Source organism: Callionymus lyra, chromosome 11 (assembly GCF_982586985.1).
Source record: "Callionymus lyra chromosome 11, fCalLyr1.hap1.1, whole genome shotgun sequence".
NCBI lineage: Eukaryota > Metazoa > Chordata > Actinopteri > Syngnathiformes > Callionymidae > Callionymus > Callionymus lyra.
Window position 1 is genome coordinate 25,023,411 of NC_141828.1, and position 21,534 is coordinate 25,044,944.

Sequence of the window (21,534 nt, forward strand, 5' to 3'; positions counted from 1 at the left end):
TAAATAATAATAAAGGAAACAAAAAAGAAATTGTGAGAATAAGATTAAATAAAAATAATTTATTAGGCACAATAATAAATATATTCAACAACAGCAGTTTTGATGATTCGACAAATAATCACTTTCAGGTGAAATTATTGACTTAAAGTGAAAGAAAAACGCTTACAAAAGGAAAGTATTGACTGAAGTGAAGATGGATCACGTGTTCTAGTTTTAAGCAGCAGAGACTCAACAGACTGAAGCGAGAAAACTTAACAGAAAACTCTTAAGCATCAACTCTTGGCCAGTAGACGATCTTTGCTCGCTCGTAGGTCCGCCTCTTATGCAAATCATCGTTGGTATCCGGAAATGATCGATCCCGTGATGTCAGTTAGCTTGTTAGCATCCGCGAGTCTTCAGGCTGACGAGCCTCTCAGAGATTCTCTGGTTCTTCTCTAGCTGGACTTTAATATTCGCTCCTGAAGATGTCCGGACGAGTGTCAGCAGTTCTCGCTGGAGCTCCGAGGATCTCGCCGGGACACGAGCTCGAGGTGTGACTGAGGAACCTGTGGCTCTTTCAACATGTTTGTGTTGGAGCGACGGGCGGACTTCTCAGACTTCACCGGCGGAAAACATCTCCCAGAGACGTTAAAACTCCTCAAAACCCGCCTGTCGAGGGTCCGCCTGAGTCCGGATGGACGTCACGTCCACGTCTGCGAGCCCGAGGTCGGTCTTGTGACTTTTGACAAGAGTGAGCAGAAGGTCCAGAAGACCCTGAGCAGACCTCCGCCTGTGGTGGACGTCTGCTACCTGCGCGGGGAGGGCGGGAGGACCGCGGTGCTGGTGGTGTTCGAGAGCGGGAAGGCAGAGTTCTGGAGGTTCCAGGAGGAAGGCTGGACCCTCCTGCAGACCACCGACCTGTGCAACAGCCCCACAGCCCGGATCCTGTCCGTCTGCGCCTGCGCGAACCTCATCGTGTGGTGCGAGGAGAGACCCCCCTCCGAGAACTCAGCCACCAACAAGCTCAGGTACTGTGTCTGCAGACGGGAGTTCGGGGTCCTGGAGGGCGGCGTGACCCTCGGCGGGGTGAAGATCACGCTCTACAACAACCCTAAGTTCACGGTGGTCGGCGGCGGCGAGTGTGTCCACCTACTTCCTGACGCCTCGTCCCCCGTCTCCAGGTGTTTCCTCACCTGGTTCCCGCAGCAGGACTTCTTCCGGGTCAGCACCACGGGTCGAAGCGTTCCACTGAAAAACGTCACGGCGAAAGAATCGGACTTTCAGAAGCTGGTCCTGGACTGTTTAGGGTTTTTATCCGCCGTGGACCCGCCGGACATCTGTAGCTTCAGCTCCTCACCAGGGGGCGATCTTCTGCTGCTGCTCAGCACCGGGTGGGTCTGTCACCTGCGGAGAGACGGGACGCTCCGGCAGGTCTATAAGGTCGCGGAGAATTCCGCGCTGGAGTCCATCACCTGTGCCGTGATCCAGGACGCTCTGGCCGTGGTTGCCGGTGAAATTCTGCTCCTTGTGGACTTGAAGTGTGGCAGGGATCTCGGGAAGGTGGTCCTGCCGAGCACGGGGGTTTTCCTGACGCATCCTTCGCCTCATTTTCTGTCGGAGACCGGACTGTACGCCGTGACACGGCGAGATCCAGACGCCAAGTCGTCGTCGCTCAGTTCAGGCGCCCTCTTGGTGGAGGCGGTTTTCGAGGAGGCCTGCAAGTACTACCAGCAGAGGAGCCTCAGCAGCACGCGGCTGACGGTGGAGGCGCTCAAGAGCGGCGGCAGGTTCCAGGCGCCCATATCTCTGGCCGGCATCCTCCGGGTCTACCTCAACCTGGTCCAGAACAGTGGCCTGAACGACGGGCAGGAAAAACTCAGAGGCTCCCTGGAGGCCGAGCTGAAGGCTCTGGTCTCGCTGGAGGAGGTGAAGAAGACTTTAGTGCAGGGTGGCGAGAAGGAGGTGGAGGAGGTGTGCGAGGCTCTGGTGGAGAAGGAGGTGACGAGGCTGCTGTCCGGGTCTGAGATGGACAAGGACAATCTTCTCTACCTGAACTCCATATTCAGGAGTTTCCCCCGTCAGGCTTGGCAGGCAGCTCAGCGGGCGCTGCAGCTACACTACAACGGAGAGGGCGTGTTGTCCACACGAGCCACAGCGGAGGTCTGGAAAACTGTCCTCAGCCCCGCCGGGACCTGTGGGGCTTCCGTCCCACTAACTAATGGAGGACCGAAGCACAGCTACAGGGGGGACCACAAGTCCACTTTGCCGTCTGTTCTGCCGGTCTTCGAGCTCCTCTGCTGCTCCATCCTGAACTTCCAACCTGCCTGGCTCGCTCAGTTCCTGGAACTGGTCCAGGACCAGCAGGGCTCGGCTGCTCCGGGCCTCAGCCTGGTCTCGTCCTCGTGGAACTGCGGGCGAGGAGAGGACCTCATAGAGAACAAGGTGCCCCTCTACAAGCGGACCCTCTGCGTCCTGAACAGCCTCAGTCGAGACCAGGATCTGGAGGTGGATGTGATGCTGGTGAGCGGGCGGCCCAAGGCCATCCTGCAGGCTCTGAGGATCCTCATCCGGAGACAGCAGTGGGAGCGGGTCACCCAGTTGGCGCAGAAGTTCAGCAAGCAGAGTCCACTCCTGAACAAGGAGATCTTCACCACTCTGCTCTGCGAGGTGACCCAGCACCGAGAGCTGGACCCGTACTTGGACCTGTTGTGGACCCTGTGCCCCGAGGACGCCACCGTCACCTCGCTTCTTAACTTAATCCTGAAAAACCTTCCAGCCCCGAACTTGCCGCCCCCTACACCGTTCTCCGAGTCAAGTCCTCCCGCCCCCTTCCCGGACCCCCAGGCTGGTCTCTTGACTATGGGACTGCTGAAGCCTCTGCTGAGGAAGGTCCTTCACAGGGAGACCAAGCCCAGCCAGAACTACGCCGACATCCTCCAGTCCCCGTCCTTCCCTCCTCCGACACCTCCTCGCCTGACCCTGGAAGTATCTGACCCGCACGGATCTACTCCCTCAGAGGACTCAGCACATCAACTCTAACTGTGTATGAAAGAAATCACTCATTATAACCACTGAAGATGAAGATCTGTAAATACTCGTTGTGTAAATATTGTTATTTATCTCTTACACATCTATAAAGAATGAAATCACTAACTTAACAATCGGTGTTGCTAAAAACTTGTTTTTTTTTTTATTTTAGTTTTTCTTTCATCCTTTTATTTGCCAAAATGATAAGTTTAGTTTTATTTAATAGTTGGATTGCAGGAGTAGATTACAAATTTTAAAATATATATATTTATAAAAAAAATAATATATCCTTCATTGAAAAAAAAAAAAAACATTTTTAATTGATATAATTTAAGAATTTCCATCATTTTATATTTATCAAAATCTTAACACAATTTATTAAATAGTAATTAGTAATTACATTTTAACAAGTCATGTAACACATACCTATTTAAACGTAATTGAAGTAATTTCTTCAGTATATAAAGAATTGATTGATGAAAGAAAACGGCGCATTTTATTTTTCATATCACTTTTTAATAAAGGTAATAATTATAACGTATATTAAATGACAAAGTTCCTTCAATATGTACAAATTGATTGATTCCCTTTAGAAAAACATCAACATTTTGACATTTAAATGCATTATTGAAACGTATCAAATGACTACTGACAATGAAGCTCTGTAGATACTGACTTGTGTAAATATTGTTATTTATCTCTTCAAGAATGAAATCACTAACTTAACGATCAGTGTTGCTCAGAACAATCTGTGGGAAGTGAGTTTTCGTGGCGAGAGAACTTGAACTCTTGTGAGGTGACGTGAATCATTTGATCGGCCGGAGCTCCTCACAGGACTCTGCTTGTCCGGGGCTCACAAGACATTCTTGCTCGACTCGCAGTGGAATTCAATCAGGCCTATAATTGTGTTGCTGTCCTCGTGTGTGTCTGTGTGCCTACTCTGTACCGAACAACTTGTTGCACTTTTTTTTTTTTAAATCTCCGCAGTATTGTTTGTGAAACCTGATCTGAAGATGAACTGACTTACGGGCCTGAGACACGACGACAGCTGAAGCTCTTGTCGTGTCCACTTGTTTCCTAAATCTTCAACTTTTAATCGGGTTTTGAACAAAAAATGTTAACCCACCATTTGATTATTTTAATGACCTTTTAAGTGTCAAACTTGAGGGGGTTAAAAGGAAAGTCTGGACCTCTTTGCTGCCCCCACGACCCGACCTTGATAAAAGGTGTTTGTGATCAAAGTCATATGAGGTTGAAACGGAAGTGAAAAATGACGTTTTAAACAGACAAACTACATGAAGGAAGTGAAAAAAGGAGAGAACATCTGCACAAGCGTCACTAGTGCCTTCTTTCACGGCGCCGCGCTTTAATTACCGGCCCTGTGTCACATATCTGTGAGAGTCATGAGAGCCTGAACGACCCGTGAAGAATCTCAAGATTTCTCTGGACTGTGAGAGTTTCACCAGCACTGAAGACGTCTGGTTTAGATTCTGCCTCAGTGAAGACCAACAGATCCTAAATATGTTCATGTGTTAAAGTTCAAATTAAAAGTTTGGATTCTGACATTCATTTGTTTGAAGATTCTTTTATTTCATCTTCTTTTGTTGTTGATTCGCCTCAATAAAGACTTAGTTAGATTCAAGCGTTATATCACAGCACTGTTATACAATATTGAAAATCAATTATTTATATAAAATGTATTTATAAAAAACAACGTCAACAATCTAACTTGTTTTTTTATGTTAGACTGTATAAAATAATTTTATAATGTAAAAGTTATATTTTAATTATTGGTAAATTGGTAGATACTAATATATAATCAAATAATTTCATATATATCTATTTAAAAAAGCCTAATAAGGAAACTACTTTAGATCTATAATTTCACTTTGAAATAAAAGGTCATCATTTTTACATGTATTTAAGTAAGTAAGTAAGTAATTTTTATTTGTATAGCGCTTTTCCAGACCAGGGTCACAAAGCGCTTAAACAATCAAAACAATATTCAATAAAGTATATATTTTAAAGATCAAGATAAAACTGATAACATAACAGGAGTTCCAAAAAATCAGGGAAAAGCCTGAACAAATAAAAACGTCTTAAGATGTTTCTTAAAGGAGTCAGTAGATCAGAAACACAAAGAGAGAGGAAGATCGTTCCAAAGCTTAGGAGCAACAGCCTGGAAGGATTTCTCTCCTCTGGTCCTGAACCGTGTGCGAGGAACCATAAGTAGATTCTGATCCACAGACCTCAGAGCCCGAGCTGGGGTGTAAGGCTGGATCAGTTCAGTGATGTAAGGAGGAGCCTTAAAATGATGTACTTAAAATGTTTTATTTATAATTAATATATAGATTTGCATTTTAATAATAAGTAGATTTGTACACATACACACTTGTATATTTATTTGTATTATTGAAGAAAAAAAAGTGATATAAATAAAATTAGACAATTAACAATTACATTTCCTAAAAAATAAATAATCATTTTTATTATTTTAACACACATTGTATATAAATAATGTATACAAATATATTTCAATACAAAGTCGATGGGTATATATATAAAATACGATGAAAGAATAGTTCAACACAACATATTTTTAAGGAATACCTCAAATGTTATTCTAATAATAAGTATATTGGGACACAAATACACAAATATTTACATAATATTGAAGTAATGTCTTTTTTAAACACATGGGATGTGGTGGACTGTGATGGAGGGAAGAGTGAAAGAGAAGAGAAAGGTGACATCTTTCCTCCCGAGAGGCGACAAGAAAGCAGAAGTGGAAAAAGAGAAGCTGCGACTCTCATCAGTTTATCTCTGACCTCTCTTTGTCTCACTCGACTGCCTCTCGTGTTACAAGAGCTCTGATGTCATCCATGCTGGATAATTATAGACACGACCTTGTGATCCGAACACGCTGCTGCTTCCTGCTTCCTGCTCAGCCGTGAGTCAGAGATTACAAGTATCAGTTATTCCTCAGATTTATCACGAGCTGCTCTCACGTCACTCCATAGATTCATGGATTAATAATCCCGGTCATTCGACTGACATGAGTCAAACATGATCAGCATTTATTAGAGGTTCAATCTGTAAAAATGTGATTATAGAACTTTTATATTGAATATTATTTGCTTTCAAATTACATTTTATTTGTGTCATAGTTCATTATGTGTTATAATTCTATAGTGTTATATATATTATAATAAAACATAACAAATTTTGATTTACAATTAACATGCATTGTAATGTTAATTATAGATGGCAGCAGTCATTACGCGTGCACAGCTAAAGCAACAATGAAATCTTGCGTGATTCTGGCGATGACTGTGGATGAGAGGATACAGTGAACTTCAGCAGCTTTTTAAGATGATGTCTGGGCATATTTTGGTTTAAAAACAAATTAAAGCAGTTAGGACTTCATCAAGAGTCGTGTGGTCTGTAGATTCTGAAACACCAGAGTCAAGTACTCGACAATACTAAAAATAAATCCTTGTTACTACAGTCTTACGATATATCGTATTATTCTGTATCGTGATAAGTATCACATCACCAGACAATACACACCCCAAAGATCCATAACCTTTGTTTCCTATTTTATCTTAACACCGACATCTTTATATCAACGTGAACATTCATCTACTTTCATTAAGGACAAGCATCTGGGCCACATAAATAACTTGGGTTTGACACACATGTGCTAAATAAACAAAACAGCTGATAAGATAACCAAATGCTTCCCCGAATCTGGGTGAAGTCCAGGTTTCGGCCTCCGAAAAAAAAGCAGTTACTTCACAGAAGCAAACAATAAACACGTGTCGAGCATAGAGACACAAATGGATTTTATTTGAGATCAAACTCGCGTGATAAGAGGGTAGATTTGTTTTTGATTCAAACTTTTTTTTAATTACTGAAACTGTTATCTTTGACTAAAGTCATCTTTTTGTACTTGGACCATATTATCAATTGTTCATTTAATAAAAAGTTGCTTCAAATAAAGTGGTTTTCTTTGAATTGAAACAACTGTTTTGATGAAAAATTAAAAAACAAATCTACCTTCAAAGTCATATAGCGCCACCACATGGACGTGTCTTCAAAGTGAGCCGCCCTCTAACAGCTCTTTGTGTTTCGCTTGATCACAACAATTTGAAGATCATCCTTTCAGTGAACTTTCACTCTCTCCTCACCAACGTTCCAGTACGACTTGTGTAAAAGTCTAAATAAACGACACAAGAGAATTTTTTTTTTTTTTTTTTACTTCAGCAGGAATCAAGTAAAGTGCAGAGTCACAGTGACTCACCTGCAGGTACAAAAACACTCAAATCACGGTACAAAAATAGTTACAAAACTTATCAGGCATCATTTGTCAACTTGTAAGACTTGTAACTGGAAAATGTGTCGCCCTGAGATCCGCTCAGAGAAGGTGTGACTTTGATGGTCGTCATCGATGCAGACGATCTAATTTCATCGCGTTTCTGTGAACAAACAAAAATATGTATGAGTGGAGAAGCGAGAGGCAAGAGTGTGTGTTTGTGTTTCTTCTCACTCGTAGACGTCAGAGTACTTCATTTTTCGGTAATATTTGGCCAGTTTGATGGACAAGATGATGCTGGGAATGAAGAAGACGATGCACCAGCCCAGACTGAACCAGAAGGCATTCTAAGGAGAGTAAAGATCTTATAGACAAAACTTTTCTGACTTGTAACTAAATATGTTATTTGTCCAGAGTGACTCAAACAGACTCAAACATCATCAGTTAGTTCATTAATAATGATATTATTCTGTTTATATTAGTACATTTACAACTTTATTGACACTACACACTCACAGAAAACCATGTTTGTGAAGGTCTAGCTGGTTGGACCAGCACCCCACAAGTTAGAAAAATTAACCAATGGGCTGCTTTTGCTTTGTAGTAAGCCCCTGCCCATTGAGTGACTCAAATATTATGATTATATATGATTTTATCAGCCGAGTGTCAATCAAAACAGCAGTTTTGTTGAAGACGATAAAAGTCATTCAATGTTGAGAAGAAGTGACTGTCATCACAGAGGGATGTTGGTTATAAGCTCATGTTATCAATTAAAAGGGATTTAATGTCTGAAAATGTTTTTTATTTCAACATCAGCGCAGCGACATGATGTAGATAAAAACACTTTTACACAAATGTGCAAACTATTGAAACAAGTTTACAAACTATTGAAAACTATTGAAACTATTTTAGAAAACGATTGAAAATTATTGAAACTAATTTAGAAAACTATTTAAAACTATTGAAACAAATGTACAAATTATTGAAACAAATGTGCAAACTATTGAAACAAGTTTACAAACTATTGAAAACTATTGAAACTAATTTAGAAAACTATTGAAAATGATTGAAACTAATTTCGAAAACTATTGAAACAAATGTAAAAAAAACTATTGAAACAAATGTACAAACTATTAAAAAATATTAAAACAATTGTACAAACTATTGAAAAAAAATGTACAAACTATTAAAAACTATTAAAACAAATGTACAAACTATTAAAAACTATTGAAAGAAATGTAAAAACTATTGAAAAATAATTAAAACAAATGTACAAATTATTAATAACTATTGAAACAAATTTACAAACTATCAAAAACGATTGAAACAAATGTACAAACTATTAAAAACTATTAAAACAAATGTACAAACTATTAAAAACTATTGAAAGAAATGTACAAACTATTGAAAACTATTGAAACAAATGTACAAACTATTGAAAACTATTGAATCAAATTCATAAAATATTGTTGTTTTAAGTGAAGGTTGGACTCACCAGGGACTCGGTCATGTACGAACAGACAATGATCTCTACAGCGTCCACAGATTTTGAAACTGGCTCACATCGACCTATTTGCTCGGTGATCTGAGGGAACATTCAAGTCCATCAAGGAAAACATGTCAGATGTCAACTTGTAGAGAATATTTTTACCGCCAGTCTGGCCCAGTCCACGAAAGCCTCCAAGTAGCGGAGCTGACAGTTGACAAAGTCTCTGCTCTCCTGAACGTCGAGAAAAAAACAAGTTACATTCCAGACATTTTCCAGGTGGATTCTTGAGAATTCTCTGTACGACCATCTGGAATTTTAATGACGCTGTTACATGCATGTTAACATATTTAAATGAAGTTTACAGAGACACTCGACATTTGACCCGCCGGCAGCGTTTAAGAAGCACATGAAGCACGTTCGGCTCATGTGACTTAACTTACGGTCTTAACGATCAGTGAAGTTTTTGTGTTGAGGAATGTTTGTGCAGCGTCCACACTTGTCAGCACACCGTCCACCGCCACCTGCAGGAGACAAAGTAGACAGACGGGTGAGAGACAGACAGGTGAGTCCATCCCAGCTACCTTGGTTGAGAGGCGGGGGGACACCATGAACAGGTGGACTCTGTGAGTCACAGGACACAAAACAACATACTGGTTGCAAAACATTCAAAGTCAACTTTTATGTTTTTAGATGGTGAATCATTAGCGCTACCTTTTGTTTTTCAAGCTACCTGTTACAAATGGTGTCCGAAGTGGGATGGCCGTTGATCCATCTTGAAGCTTCCTCAGTTATTCATTTGTAGACTATTGGAAATTGTTCCTGTTTTTGCATTTCTGTGTCTTTTTTGTAACAAAGTTTTCCATGATCATCAATTTCTTAAAAAATACTCACTTTTAAACTTCCTGTGGTGATTTTCAGGCTTTTAATGGTTGAGTTCACTTGTTGCTGAAAACCATCACATTCATTAACAGAAAATCTAATAACATATTTGATCAAAAACAACGAGACTACGCACCAGCAGAGGAAACGTGTTGATTTCAATGTTGCTCTGAAGCTGCCTCAGTTTGTCGGCCTGGGTCTGGATGTCAGTTTTCGTCTCACTGTTTGGCTTTTTAAAAAGGTTTGACAGAAGTTACGACGCGACACATACGAATCTCCATCACGACTCGAGACTCACTTGTGGGACGGCAAGCGCCTCCAGTTGATCCGCAGTCGAATTCAGGTTGATTTGCGAAACACTGTTTAACTGAGGGAAAGATTTGAGACATAGAAACGTCGACAAGATTATGAGCCACACATACCTGCTGAGAGACAGAAGAAAAGTCTAGGTTGTCACTCTCTGCTGAGAAGCTGCCCAGCTTCTGTTTGACCTCCGGGGGCAGCAGCGTGACAGTGGACAGAGTGATGTTGATGTTGTCGAACTGCTGCTGGATCTCATCTGTGTACTGAGAGGTTTGACACACCAACAAAAACCCTGGTTAGTTTACAAAGGCAAGACTCAAACAACCATCAAATCAACATCATGGCTCATCAATGGCTCACTCTAGAAATGTCCAGTAATTGTTCCAGAGCCACAAACTTCTCCAAATGTAGCGCCGACCACAGAGGCTGGTTCTGTTGACACTCGCTGTGAAAATAAAATGAAACTTTTGTGCTAAAATCATCATTGCAACAACGTATTAAGTTCAGTCATAGCATTGTAATTATTTATAAACGCTGTTATGTTTATGTATTTACTTGTTAGGAGTTGTTAGAGTCAAGTTCTACTGATGGTTCAACTCCTACGGTAGGACCAACGTTGAAAAATAGCATGAAAGGTTTGATGTTTTTATTCACATAATCTCGTCAATTTATCTTAAACATTAGCATCTTTATCACAGGTTGATCAGTGAGCAGAGAAGCAGATGGAGCATGAATGCTCTTCCCAGATGCAAAACCAATAGACTCAGGGACTCATTCATTCCTCCTGCTATTAGATTGTACAATTCTGAGTTTGGGGGCAGGAGTGGAGTGAAAAGATTATTACTCATCTGTGTTGCTGTATGCTCGAAAACAATTACCCGAAGGAGATCTCTAGAGGAGATTTATAAATCACGATATCAAAATGAACATTAATCTACTCCGATTTTGGGACAACCATCAATGATAAAAAAAAATAAGAAAATTGCACAAACAATGTTTTACTTTGACACTAAACAGGTTCTATTCTATTCTAGTCACATGACTTCAGAGAGACTTAAATGTCATATATTCAGACGTGACTTTGAAGAAAAGTAGCTGTTAAAAGAGGTATAATTATATCAAACCCACATTTAAACATGTAACACCTCTGGTTGAAATAAGAGTGAAATGAGTTTCCTTGTATCAAACTAGTCTACAGGTAAAGACTCACCTGTAGACATCTGAGATGTTGAAGTCCATTGGAAGTCCAGAGTTATTGCCGTAGCCCAGCTGGGACACCACGTCTAGACTGTCAATGAACTGAGAAGAGAAGAGAAGGTAAACCTTTGTGGTGACGCTGTGATGTGCTTCACGTTTGTTTTGACGCTGTGATGTGCTTCCTTACCTTCAGAAGCTCTCCGCTCCTCCAGGGCTGACACAGTAGAGTGTAAACATTCCCGCCCAGCACGAATAGAAGTAGAACGACGATCATGAAGAGCCAGGAGAAGAAGAAGCTGATGCCGGCCCCCCTGGAGAAACAAATACAAAACAGATGTTGACAGCAGAAGTGTGGACAACATTTGGTCACCGACTTACATCAACAGAAAAGTGCCTCCACAATCGGCTGTGCTGGATCGTTGGGTCGGGTCTTCTCCGTGTTTTAGACCGGTCGGTCCGAGCAGAAGACCCAGGATGTTGCACACTATCACCAGGAGGACGACACAACACACGGCTAGACACACAGCCCACCTGCAAGAGACGTTTAGAAATTTTGAGATTACTTCTCTGGCACAGATCAGCTGTCGATGTTACCTGATCTCCTCGCCTCTCTCCACCTGCGGCTTCACCGTCTCTATTTGACTTTTTGCCTGAGCCAGCATGTCGGCCAGGTTGGACATGACGGACAAGTCGACTCTCCCAGTCAGCTCAGAGAATTGTTCCAACTGCTGCTTGATCGCTGAAAACAAAGGAAAACTCTGAAATGACTTAAATGTGATGCCAAGTGTTCTTACAATTGTATGTATGTCTGTGAAACTTCTTATTGAAAATGTGTTGATGTAGCATTGAACTATTTGTTATAAATATTCATTATTTAATAATTTATATATTGAAATGGTTGAATCAGTTTTTCTTGAATGATTTAGTTAATAATGTTAATATTTTCAAAATGAATGGATATTTTTAAACAGAGTTTGAAATTCTAAGTCCAGAATTTTAATAATATATACATTTTAAAAGCCTAATTTGTAGCCTTTTAAGTTAAAATAATATAAAATATTGGTATAAAAGTTCCACCAGAGTATCAAGCTACTTGATTCTATTCTATCTATAACATTTTTGGCTGCTAAGGATGTAGCATAAACTCACTCTGAGCGACTTCTTTGGTCTCGTCCGTCACAGTCTGGGGAATTTTGTCCAACATGTCGTTCACCTTAAGTATAAATGAATAGATATGAGAAATATGAGAGGCGTGACAATGGTTCTTTCTCTTTTTTGGTTCCCTCAATCTAACATGATGGTTTCTCAATCTGTGTCAAAATGACAAACCTCTTTGACTCTGGCGGTCAGGTTGATCTGGACAACTTCATCTAGAGCAGCCTGGAATTGTGACATGCTGGAATTCTGCAGGAAAAGAACGTTGGATTATTGTCACACCAAAAACAAACAGCAGGTGGAGCTAGACGTCCAAAAAAATAAGAGATAAATCACCAAGATTACACTTGAATACATGTGTAAGATTTGAACCTCTCAGCCTCACAGAAGTTTGTCTTTGAGTTTATGGTTAGTTCACTCACGTTGATGGAGGTCGGCAGCTCGATCGCCTGCAGCTCATCGTTCACGCCACTGCAGCCGACACAGTTGGGTCGTGACAGGATGGTACCGAGGTCGGTCTTGACCACTCCAAGGTCGGCCCGGTGGACATCCATGTTGGACTGAAGCTGATCTAGTGTCGAGCTCAGAACATTCACCTGTCGGTCGACGTTTCCTGTCTCTGTCAATCATTCACACGTTTAAAAAATGCTGTGAACTGTAACAACATATAATATAATAATAATAATATATAAGCAGCATATTGGCCAGTTTTTGATCATTTCAAACAACATTTCTGACTAGATTTGGACCTACAATGGTAACGTTGACTCTAAACATAACATTAAAGACGTATTATTAACAGTAAATAAGTCTGTTGTTTATTTCCAAAATAATGTCTTGCATCACAAAAGTACAAAGTGAGGAGGTTACGTGTTCAGACTCATGTATACACAAACATACAAATCACAGAAATACATACACATGTTCTGTAACCGTTAATCAAGTCAACAATTACTTAATTCTTTGCTTTAGTTTTGCGCTTGTCTGCATATTGTCCTGAAAGTGATAAAAGTCATGTTTCTCAAACTAACAGACGTACACAAGTCGTCACATGCCGAGGTGTGAACATGACTGAGCGTGCGATGACTTACCCTGATCCAGACGTCCCACAGATTCCAAGGAGGGATCCAGAGATCCGCTGAGTCTTGTCTGGATTGCCAGACCCAGCTGATGCCCAACATCTGTGGATCACAACAAGCAGGAGTTGTTGTTGCTCAGTGATCCAACATTCATGTTCAGAACTTACGGTCGATGTTCTTTGAGACTGCATCCACGACGTCAGAGCTGCCGTTCAAAACACCACTCATTTGCTAGATTGAAGAGAACAAATTATGCCATCAACACACGTCAGCAAAATCTTTTGCTGACAAAACTCAAAATTGTTTGCAATACAAACTCAAATATTCCCTGAGCAGATAAAGACAAGGGAAAACTCATGAATCCATCTTGGAGATTTAAGCTATGAAAGGACAGAGTAAAATATAATAGGTAACCCTGAAGAGAAAACAAAGTTTATCCTGTTTTTGTGGTTTTTGTTTTTCCTTCTAGGTCACCAAATTTCTTTTTTGACTGACAAAATTGTATTTTCGTTAGGGTTATATGCATTATAATACAGGGACAATGATAGAAAATACTGCAATGTATTTTGATACTGTAGGATCAAGGATAAATTTGTAGTGGGTTTTTGGTTTTTGTAGAATTTACAGACCTCATGAGTCTTGACGAAGTCCCCGGAAGATTAATTGCAACATAAAAATAAACAAATGTCGTATATATTTTTAATTGTACGCAGAGAAAAACTCAGAATTATTTTATTGTTGTCAAATATAGCATAACAAATAAAATAAAAAGCCTTAAAAAAGTATGATCTATTTTTTGTTTTAATACAATGTTATTGAATCTTTATACAGTATCGTGAAAAATGAAATTGCGATGTTTAAGAGTATCAATATTTTCCTAAACCACTACTTCTGGTCGATTTTATGAAGAACAGATCCAGTTTAATTCTGACCTCAAGCTGAATTCGAACTCGAGACTTCTGGTTGCTCTAACAATGTGACACATTTTAACGAACACGTAAAAAGCAACAAGCTGTGACCCTCGTGTCACATGATCTACACAAATGTTTCTTCTCACCTCAGGCACGGAGTGTATGAACGTGTGGACATTGTCCAAGGTTTGATTTAGATCCTGAAAACCATTTTCCACACTTTCATTCAGAACCTGGTTACTTCTGAACATGCAGACGTTTCCAGCCCTAAAAACACAGACGTCAATCACAGGCAGGATCTTATGATGAGGAATCACACAGTCTCTCACACTCACACACACACACTCTCACTAACAGACACACCCACACTGACACACACCCCGACAGACGCAGACGCGGACACTGAAACACACACACTCCCGGACCAACAAACACCCACACAATGACAGCCGGCGAGGCTCTGATTCGGAGCTAATTCGAGAAAGGTGACGATTCTCACAGGATGATGACGGTGGTGATGAAGGCGCTCCAGTACAGAGTTTTCCTGCGACACGGGACGGATGACGTCTGCTTTTGGTACATCTTTCCTCCACAATTGCCGCAGCAGCGGCAGCAGGCCAGGAAGAAACCCACAACGGGCATCAGGACTATGTACACGACTCCGATGGCCACACACACCAGGAAACCTACTTCGTAGCGTAATATCTTGAAGAAAACAAACACATATATTTGAGTCAACTTTGTTGAGTCAATATTTTATAATGATCTTACTTTCTTAATGAGAGTTTGATCTGTTGTGACTCTCTGGTAATCCTTGTAGATTTCTTGGATCAGATCTGCAGGTAAACATGAAGTGTATATGATTATATAATGTATTTCTTTGTAAACGCTGAATGGGATTCAATCCCAGCTACTTAGGGTGAGAAGCGGTTGACACCCTTAACATCTTTCACAGGACATTTGCAACAAAAAAAAATTCAACTTGAAAACTTACATCATTGATTATGTTTAGGCAGATAACTAACAATGGTATTCTATTAGAAGAATATCGGAAATCAAAATGTAAAAATTAACATTTTCAATTCATTTAAAACTTTTAACAATACGAACAAAATAACTATTAAAAGGACTATTAAACAACAATTTAACACTACTTATTTGATGGCATGATCTATTTAATGTGGCTTAGTGTCATGTTTTTTCTTGAGAAATGTTAACAGAAAGCTTCAACATCTGAGGGGAGGGAGGAACAGCCACAGACAGATATCCACATCATGTTCCTCGTGCTGCCAGCATATCGGATAGATCTGCAGCCTTGTCTAGAGACGCAAAATTTGACCCGTGTGTCTTTTTAAGATCACATGTCTCGTTGTTCGTTCATCCATCTTTGTCCAGGTTTTTGTCTCGTTACTTCTGTGTCAGTGCCTTGGAAATCAATGGTACCATTGCTTATTCCGATGCAAAAAGGCTTCGTGAAATCAACCCCAAATTAAATCTGATGCACCTTGATTCTACCGATGCAGCCGCATCTTCCATATTTGTATCAATGCACCAATGAATCAGTGAATCTCCACCACCCTAGTATACACACAAGCACTTGCAAACACACACTCAGCTACATGCACTACATCATATGTACACACACACACGCACAATCAAGAAGACAGGCATGTGGGAGTAGACCCGAGCAAAAATATACAAACTGCACCAGCAACCCTCTTCCTGAGATGGTCGCGGCACATGTTGAGAATTATTCACACACACAGATTGAGAGGCCAGTTGTGTTCACAACATTTCTACTGTCTGTTCTCTGATGTGTTTTCCCACCAAGCCTGCAGAACAAAGAGTCCAGTGCTCCGTACAAACACATTTATAGAGTCGTATTGTCCATGTGGAAACTCAACTCCCTGTGTCAGTAACTAGAAACCTCCACGACAAGAAAGAATTTTAACAACAATACAAAACATGAAAAAATAAAAGAAACGTGTCAGAGCACAAGTGTGTCACACAGATCCACAAAATCTCACACAACAAGTCTATTTGTGTTATTCTCACAATCTGTGCCTCACATCTAATTATAGAGAGTAGGGGGAATTTTGTTCTCAAGGAGTGAAGAAGAATTAGTTTCTGAAGACAACAATAGTCACTAACTTGAAGCAGCTAACGAACAATAGGGTTAATAATTAATGTGTCTACGGAGTGAAACCCAGGGAAGAGGGTGAGGGATCAGAAGGACGTTCACACCGAGTCTGGTTCTGATGAAGGTTTCTGTCATGCATTGTGAATGTCTGGGACCCGTTTTTCTATTCTCTTAGAAAGTATCATTTTAATTGTCTTGAGACGACTCTGTTATGATTTAACATTGATCTGAATTACTGGTGTTGGCAAACTAACCTAAAAACAAATGACTGGATTTCAAGAAATTGTTAAAATGATTCACAAACAACTCTTCTTCACCTGCTTCATACAACTACTGCCACCTGTTTTCTCATTGAGCTCATTGCTATTATATATTTAAAAGTGGAAATATTATTGATTTACATATAAACAATATATAGGAGCTAAATATTCAGAGCTTAAAATGTCCCGAGGGCGAGATTTGCATGTGGGCCAGTCAAAACCTCTACTACCTCCTGTTGAATGTTAGAGAAGTAGATGGAAAATAGATACACAATAATATAAATCATGGATGTTTTAATTCAAACATCTTGAAATAGCAACAGCTGCCCTTCACGTTTAACTCCTTGAAGACGGCGCAGACATTGGGACACAAAAGGCACAAAGAAATGACGGGGACATTTAAGTATATATTTTATTCTGTATCGTTTTGATTGTTTAAGCGCTTTGTGACCCTGGTCTGGAAAAGCACTCTACAAATATAAATTACTTACTTACTTACATTTTTTTTTTTTTGTATTGCACCCCGGATTATAAAGGTTGGTATATGGTAAACTATATACTCTGTCTGGTCCACTAGATTAGCTAAGATAGCAATTTACGATGAACTGTAGCAGGTACTAGTACTAGTATTATCAGACATACTAGTATTTAGTTGTACTAGTTTTATTTTTTATAAAACTGTGCTTGTTTTTCAGGAAGATTATAAAAGATTTCTCACTCAGCACTGAAGTTAAAACTTCAACAAGTAGATCTTTATGTGGCGGACACACCCGACAGGTGATGAACGAGTCTCTGTCCGGTGGAAATGTACAAGAGACTTTCAAGTTCTATCAATGTTTTATGACTGTTTGTTTTATGAAAGCAGGAAGTAATAGAGGAAACATTCTGACCTAAAGAGTCACAGACGGAGGTTAACCATTGACCTTGTGGGTTCCAAGCGTCCTCATTAACGTACTGATTAACCAGAGCAGAGCGTCTCTTGTGTGGACTCGTGGAGAAGTGGAGCGCTCATGTTAAGGCTGATGATTAATGACACACAAATTAAACTGACCTTTCGGGAAGGGCCTGGGCTGGACTGTGTGGAGGAAGGACTGGACGGGGGCTGACATGAAGGTGGCCAGCGTGTCCTTGCCAGACGTGTCAGGGTAGACTGGTTGCGTGATGTTATGCTGGACCTGGTCTGCTGAGCAGGAAGCCTGTGGCGGGATGGTTTGGGCCAGGCTGAGCTGAAGCAGCAACAGTCCCACTGCAGCCACGCACTGCCACCGGTGAGCTCCGGGTCTGCGATGTGGACCCATGATGACCCCGGAGGAGGAACTTGAGTGGACTGGAATGAATGGTTTATGAAGTCCCCATCTCATGGCAGGAAGCTAGATAAAGCACAACATTTGATTACATGTATTTATTTGGACCATCATGAACTCTAAAGCTCTTAAAATGTGATCTTCACAACACAACTTTACCAGGTGACCCACTTAAAATAGGGGTCAAAATTTAACACCACAGTACCTATTTTTGCATTTCTTTCGTTGGCTTTTACAAATTATATTATATTTTAATCATTATTCTTTTTTTATATTAAGTGTGTATAAAATTAAATAATTTGATTATTATTTACGATTAACAGGCAAATATTTACGCCGTTAGTTCATATTTGTGTTGCAATTAAACTTCCGGCCTCTGGATGGCAGCAGTAATTACGTCGACCACAGCCAAAGAAAGAATGAAATCCTGATAATGACTGAGGACGAGAGGATACAGTGAACTCCAGCAGCTTTTAAAGCTGATGTTTGGACATATTTTGGTTTCAAAACAAATGAAAGCAGTTACAACTTCATCAAGAGTCATGTGGTCTGTAAATTCTACAATTCTACAAATATTTCCAGTATCACAATTTATTGTATAATTGTCCCTGTATCATGACACACATTAAATTGCCTGACTCATGCCAATACACACCGCTAGATAGGTCAATGGGTCAGAAACGGCAGGTGCATTTATTTCCAAAAAGCTTTACAGGCTGCATAGAATGACTTGGAGGGCCAGACTTGGCCCCCGGGCGTTGAGTTTGACATATGTAGCAAATGCATTTGCAAATTTCTGATATCTAATAAAGAGATACAAATGTTAAAAGAAATGTTTTCTCACTATCTGCTTGCTTAAGGCGTGTGTTGTATTTCATTTCCTACCTTTGAATTCAAGGATGTAAAACTTCCTCTCAAGGGAGACGCACAAAAACAAAAGCCCTGATAACGCGCCGAAGTGGAGCGACATTATTACACTTGAACTGAGTGTCGGTAATTAAAACTTTCACTAGAACTTCAGCCGGTTAAGATTGACTGTTCAATTCACCAAATAAATCTTTAATGTCGAGACTTTTTCACTCTGTTGAAAGCTTGAGTCGAATAAAGTGTGGCACTAGACTAGAACAACATGTCATCATCATAACAATACATCGTAGTAATACAGTAATACGTAAGTAAGTAAGTAATTTTTATTTATATAGCGCTTTTCGAGACCAGGGTCACAAAGCGCTTAAACAATCAAAACAAAACTCAAAAAAGTACATACTTTAAAGATCAAGATAATACTGAGAACAACAAAGGAGTTCCAGAAAATCAAGGAAAAGCCTGAACAAATAGAAATGTCTTAAGATGTTTCTTAAAGGAGTCAGTAGATCCATCAAGCGTAAAGAGAGAGGAAGATCGTTCCAAAGCTTAGGAGCAACAGCCTGAAAAGATAGTACGTGATAGTAATACATTTCTACTGTAATTTTATTTCTTCTTTCTTTTCTTTAATTTACTTTTTTTTTAAACGTTTTAATAAACTTATTAAAAACTTTTCTCCATTATTATTCTAAATTAATTTTTTTGTATGTGTATATTGCTTGATGTGTATTGTTTGCAGCAAGCAGTGTTATTGTAAAGAACTCTACCAACAATGTTGTTCTTTGACAACAAAGAGACTATTCCATTGTATGATCGCACAGTTTTTCCAATAACTCGCTACCTCAAGTTCAAAAAGAACATGACAGGTTTCCACTGATCACATAAGTAAACAAAAAATATATTGTCCCAAACCAGGTTTGTGTTTACTCTGTCATCAAGATATGGGTCAAGTCTCTGGGGAAACCATGACACACATGGTGGGGGATTTAAAAGAGTTCTTGTTTCTGAGAGCCCACATTTAAAGTGTGTATCAAGCCTGAATACCTGTACTGAGGACAATACAATATTTGTTTCTCTCTTTAGAGATGTGTGTAATGATGATGAAATAAAGTCTCAGTATAATATTCAGAAGAACACAGTATTCTCTTATCAGGCATGACAACTTCCTCAAAACAAATAGCTCATATCCTCCAGATATGACGATTTAAAAAACTGGATAAGTCACTTCTGAGTCAATAATATAAAAAGGCACAGTGAGACGTGTCGGAACCTAAACAAAGTTCAAATATATTTTCGACTCCCTAATAACACGAGCAGAGGGATTTGAACTCACCCTTCACTGCTCGAGCGTGAAGACCACTTTCAACGACCTTTGCAGGGGAGTCTGTGACGCTGATGCTCCTGCAGAAACCTGATAAGACTGTGAAGCCGCCTGTGTCCGGGTCCAGAACTGTGAGCGAGGGGGAGGCCCGGAGAGATAGAGGGGCAGAGGGAGGAGGGTCCTGGAGAGAGGGAGGGAGGTGTGGTGTAAGAAGAGACAAGAGTGAATGAAGGATATTTGTTAGACAAAGCTTCCTGGAAATCATCTCATACAGTCTGGGGAAACTGAATTAATGATCCTGAAATAAAAGTTAATCTTTGGTTAAAATTGTTGATTCTTCTCTCATCACTCTCACACACACACACTCACTCACACACACACACACACACACACACACACCGATCAAACACACCTGCACACACACAGTCACACACACCTCACCTTTTCTCCCCCCTCTCTACCCTCTGTATCTTCTCCCCCCACTTGACTTGACTGAGCCTGGTCCTTTCAAGGTTTCTGCCTCCTAAAGGCACTTTTCTTTGCCACAGTGATGTTATCATAAGGTAAGGTAAGGTAAAACTTTAAATTGTTTATAAGCTCTTGACAGGGAACTATAGCTGCACTGGTAGCATAGAGCAAGTTTTAACTAACAATGTTAATAATAAACCATGAATCCACAGATTAAATCTTTGTAAAAAATACAAAGATTACTCACTTATACACGTGTAAATGTAGGCTGTGCAGCTCGGGTCCTATCATGTCTAATATTTAATGAACCACAACAACAACTAAGCTTAAATTTATGATAATTATATCTATGAAAAACTGTTGCTAGACAATGGATACATCACCAGAGGATGAACACATTTCAGGATTAATACGACACCCTAAACTTGTTATTGCTTTTATACCTCTATATAACTGGCGAAGGTATAAAATTAAACAAACTAAATAAATTGCAAAATAAAAAGACCACAATGTGTACACTGTAGCCCAATCCATGGAAATAGATTCTTATCTTAAACAACAGCTACTTGTTGTTAACGACTGCTGACATATAACATATAGCAGTTGCAATTGAAGGAAGATTACACTTCCTTAAATATTTCATTTGATTCCTGGAAACAGATCTGACTTCATAACAACATGATTCAGGGTCAAATGCCTTCTCCAGTGACACAGAGTAATAAGCCTCATATTCCTCATCAAGCAGTGGTCAACATATAGACCTTGTATTGATCTCTGTCCAGTTGACTGTGTTACAACAAAGACACTGAGTTTCTGGTCTTTGATTAAAAGCAGCAGGATTAT

The 21,534-nt window shown here is 40.1% G+C and overlaps 2 protein-coding genes across 3 annotated transcripts; one reads left to right on the forward strand and one right to left on the reverse strand.

Moving 5' to 3' along the window:
- The first annotated feature begins 211 nt into the window (after positions 1 to 211).
- hps6 (HPS6 biogenesis of lysosomal organelles complex 2 subunit 3) lies at positions 212 to 3,169 on the forward strand. The gene has a single exon (XM_087801970.1). The coding sequence runs from the start codon at positions 562 to 564 to the stop codon at positions 3,016 to 3,018; it is 2,457 nt and encodes an 818-aa protein (XP_087658096.1). The 5' UTR covers positions 212 to 561; the 3' UTR covers positions 3,019 to 3,169.
- A 4,072-nt stretch (positions 3,170 to 7,241) lies between these two features.
- Positions 7,242 to 20,394, reverse strand: prom2 (prominin 2). Of its 2 annotated transcripts, XM_087802821.1 has the most exons (24): positions 20,236 to 20,392; positions 17,786 to 18,104; positions 15,106 to 15,170; positions 14,834 to 15,039; positions 14,481 to 14,601; positions 13,591 to 13,654; positions 13,436 to 13,525; positions 12,767 to 12,963; positions 12,519 to 12,593; positions 12,339 to 12,402; positions 11,784 to 11,928; positions 11,568 to 11,720; positions 11,377 to 11,500; positions 11,203 to 11,291; positions 10,353 to 10,437; positions 10,112 to 10,255; positions 9,988 to 10,056; positions 9,826 to 9,918; positions 9,702 to 9,755; positions 9,251 to 9,331; positions 8,973 to 9,041; positions 8,817 to 8,906; positions 7,556 to 7,668; positions 7,242 to 7,484 (listed from the first exon to the last, which is right to left on the reverse strand). In XM_087802821.1, the coding sequence occupies exons 2-24, from the start codon at positions 18,093 to 18,095 to the stop codon at positions 7,451 to 7,453; spliced, it is 2,535 nt and encodes an 844-aa protein (XP_087658947.1). In that variant the 5' UTR covers positions 18,096 to 18,104; positions 20,236 to 20,392; the 3' UTR covers positions 7,242 to 7,450. The 2 variants fall into 2 exon arrangements, with proteins under 2 accessions (XP_087658947.1, XP_087658948.1); XM_087802822.1 differs by lacking the exon at positions 7,242 to 7,484 and having other exon boundaries at positions 7,552 to 7,668; positions 20,236 to 20,394.
- Between the last annotated feature and the right edge of the window lie 1,140 nt (positions 20,395 to 21,534).

Coding starts and splice junctions, on each gene's coding strand:
- hps6 (XM_087801970.1), top strand. CDS start 562: ATGTTTGTGTTGGAGCGACGGGCGGACTTCTCAGACTTCACCGGCGGA.
- prom2 (XM_087802821.1), bottom strand. CDS start 18,095: ATGAGATGGGGACTTCATAAACCATTCATTCCAGTCCACTCAAGTTCC. Junction 11,292..11,376: donor GGAGCGGAGAGCTTCTGAAG/GTAAGGAAGCAC, acceptor TTCTCTTCTCAG/TTCATTGACAGTCTAGACGT. Junction 10,438..11,202: donor AACATCTCAGATGTCTACAG/GTGAGTCTTTAC, acceptor TTATTTTCACAG/CGAGTGTCAACAGAACCAGC.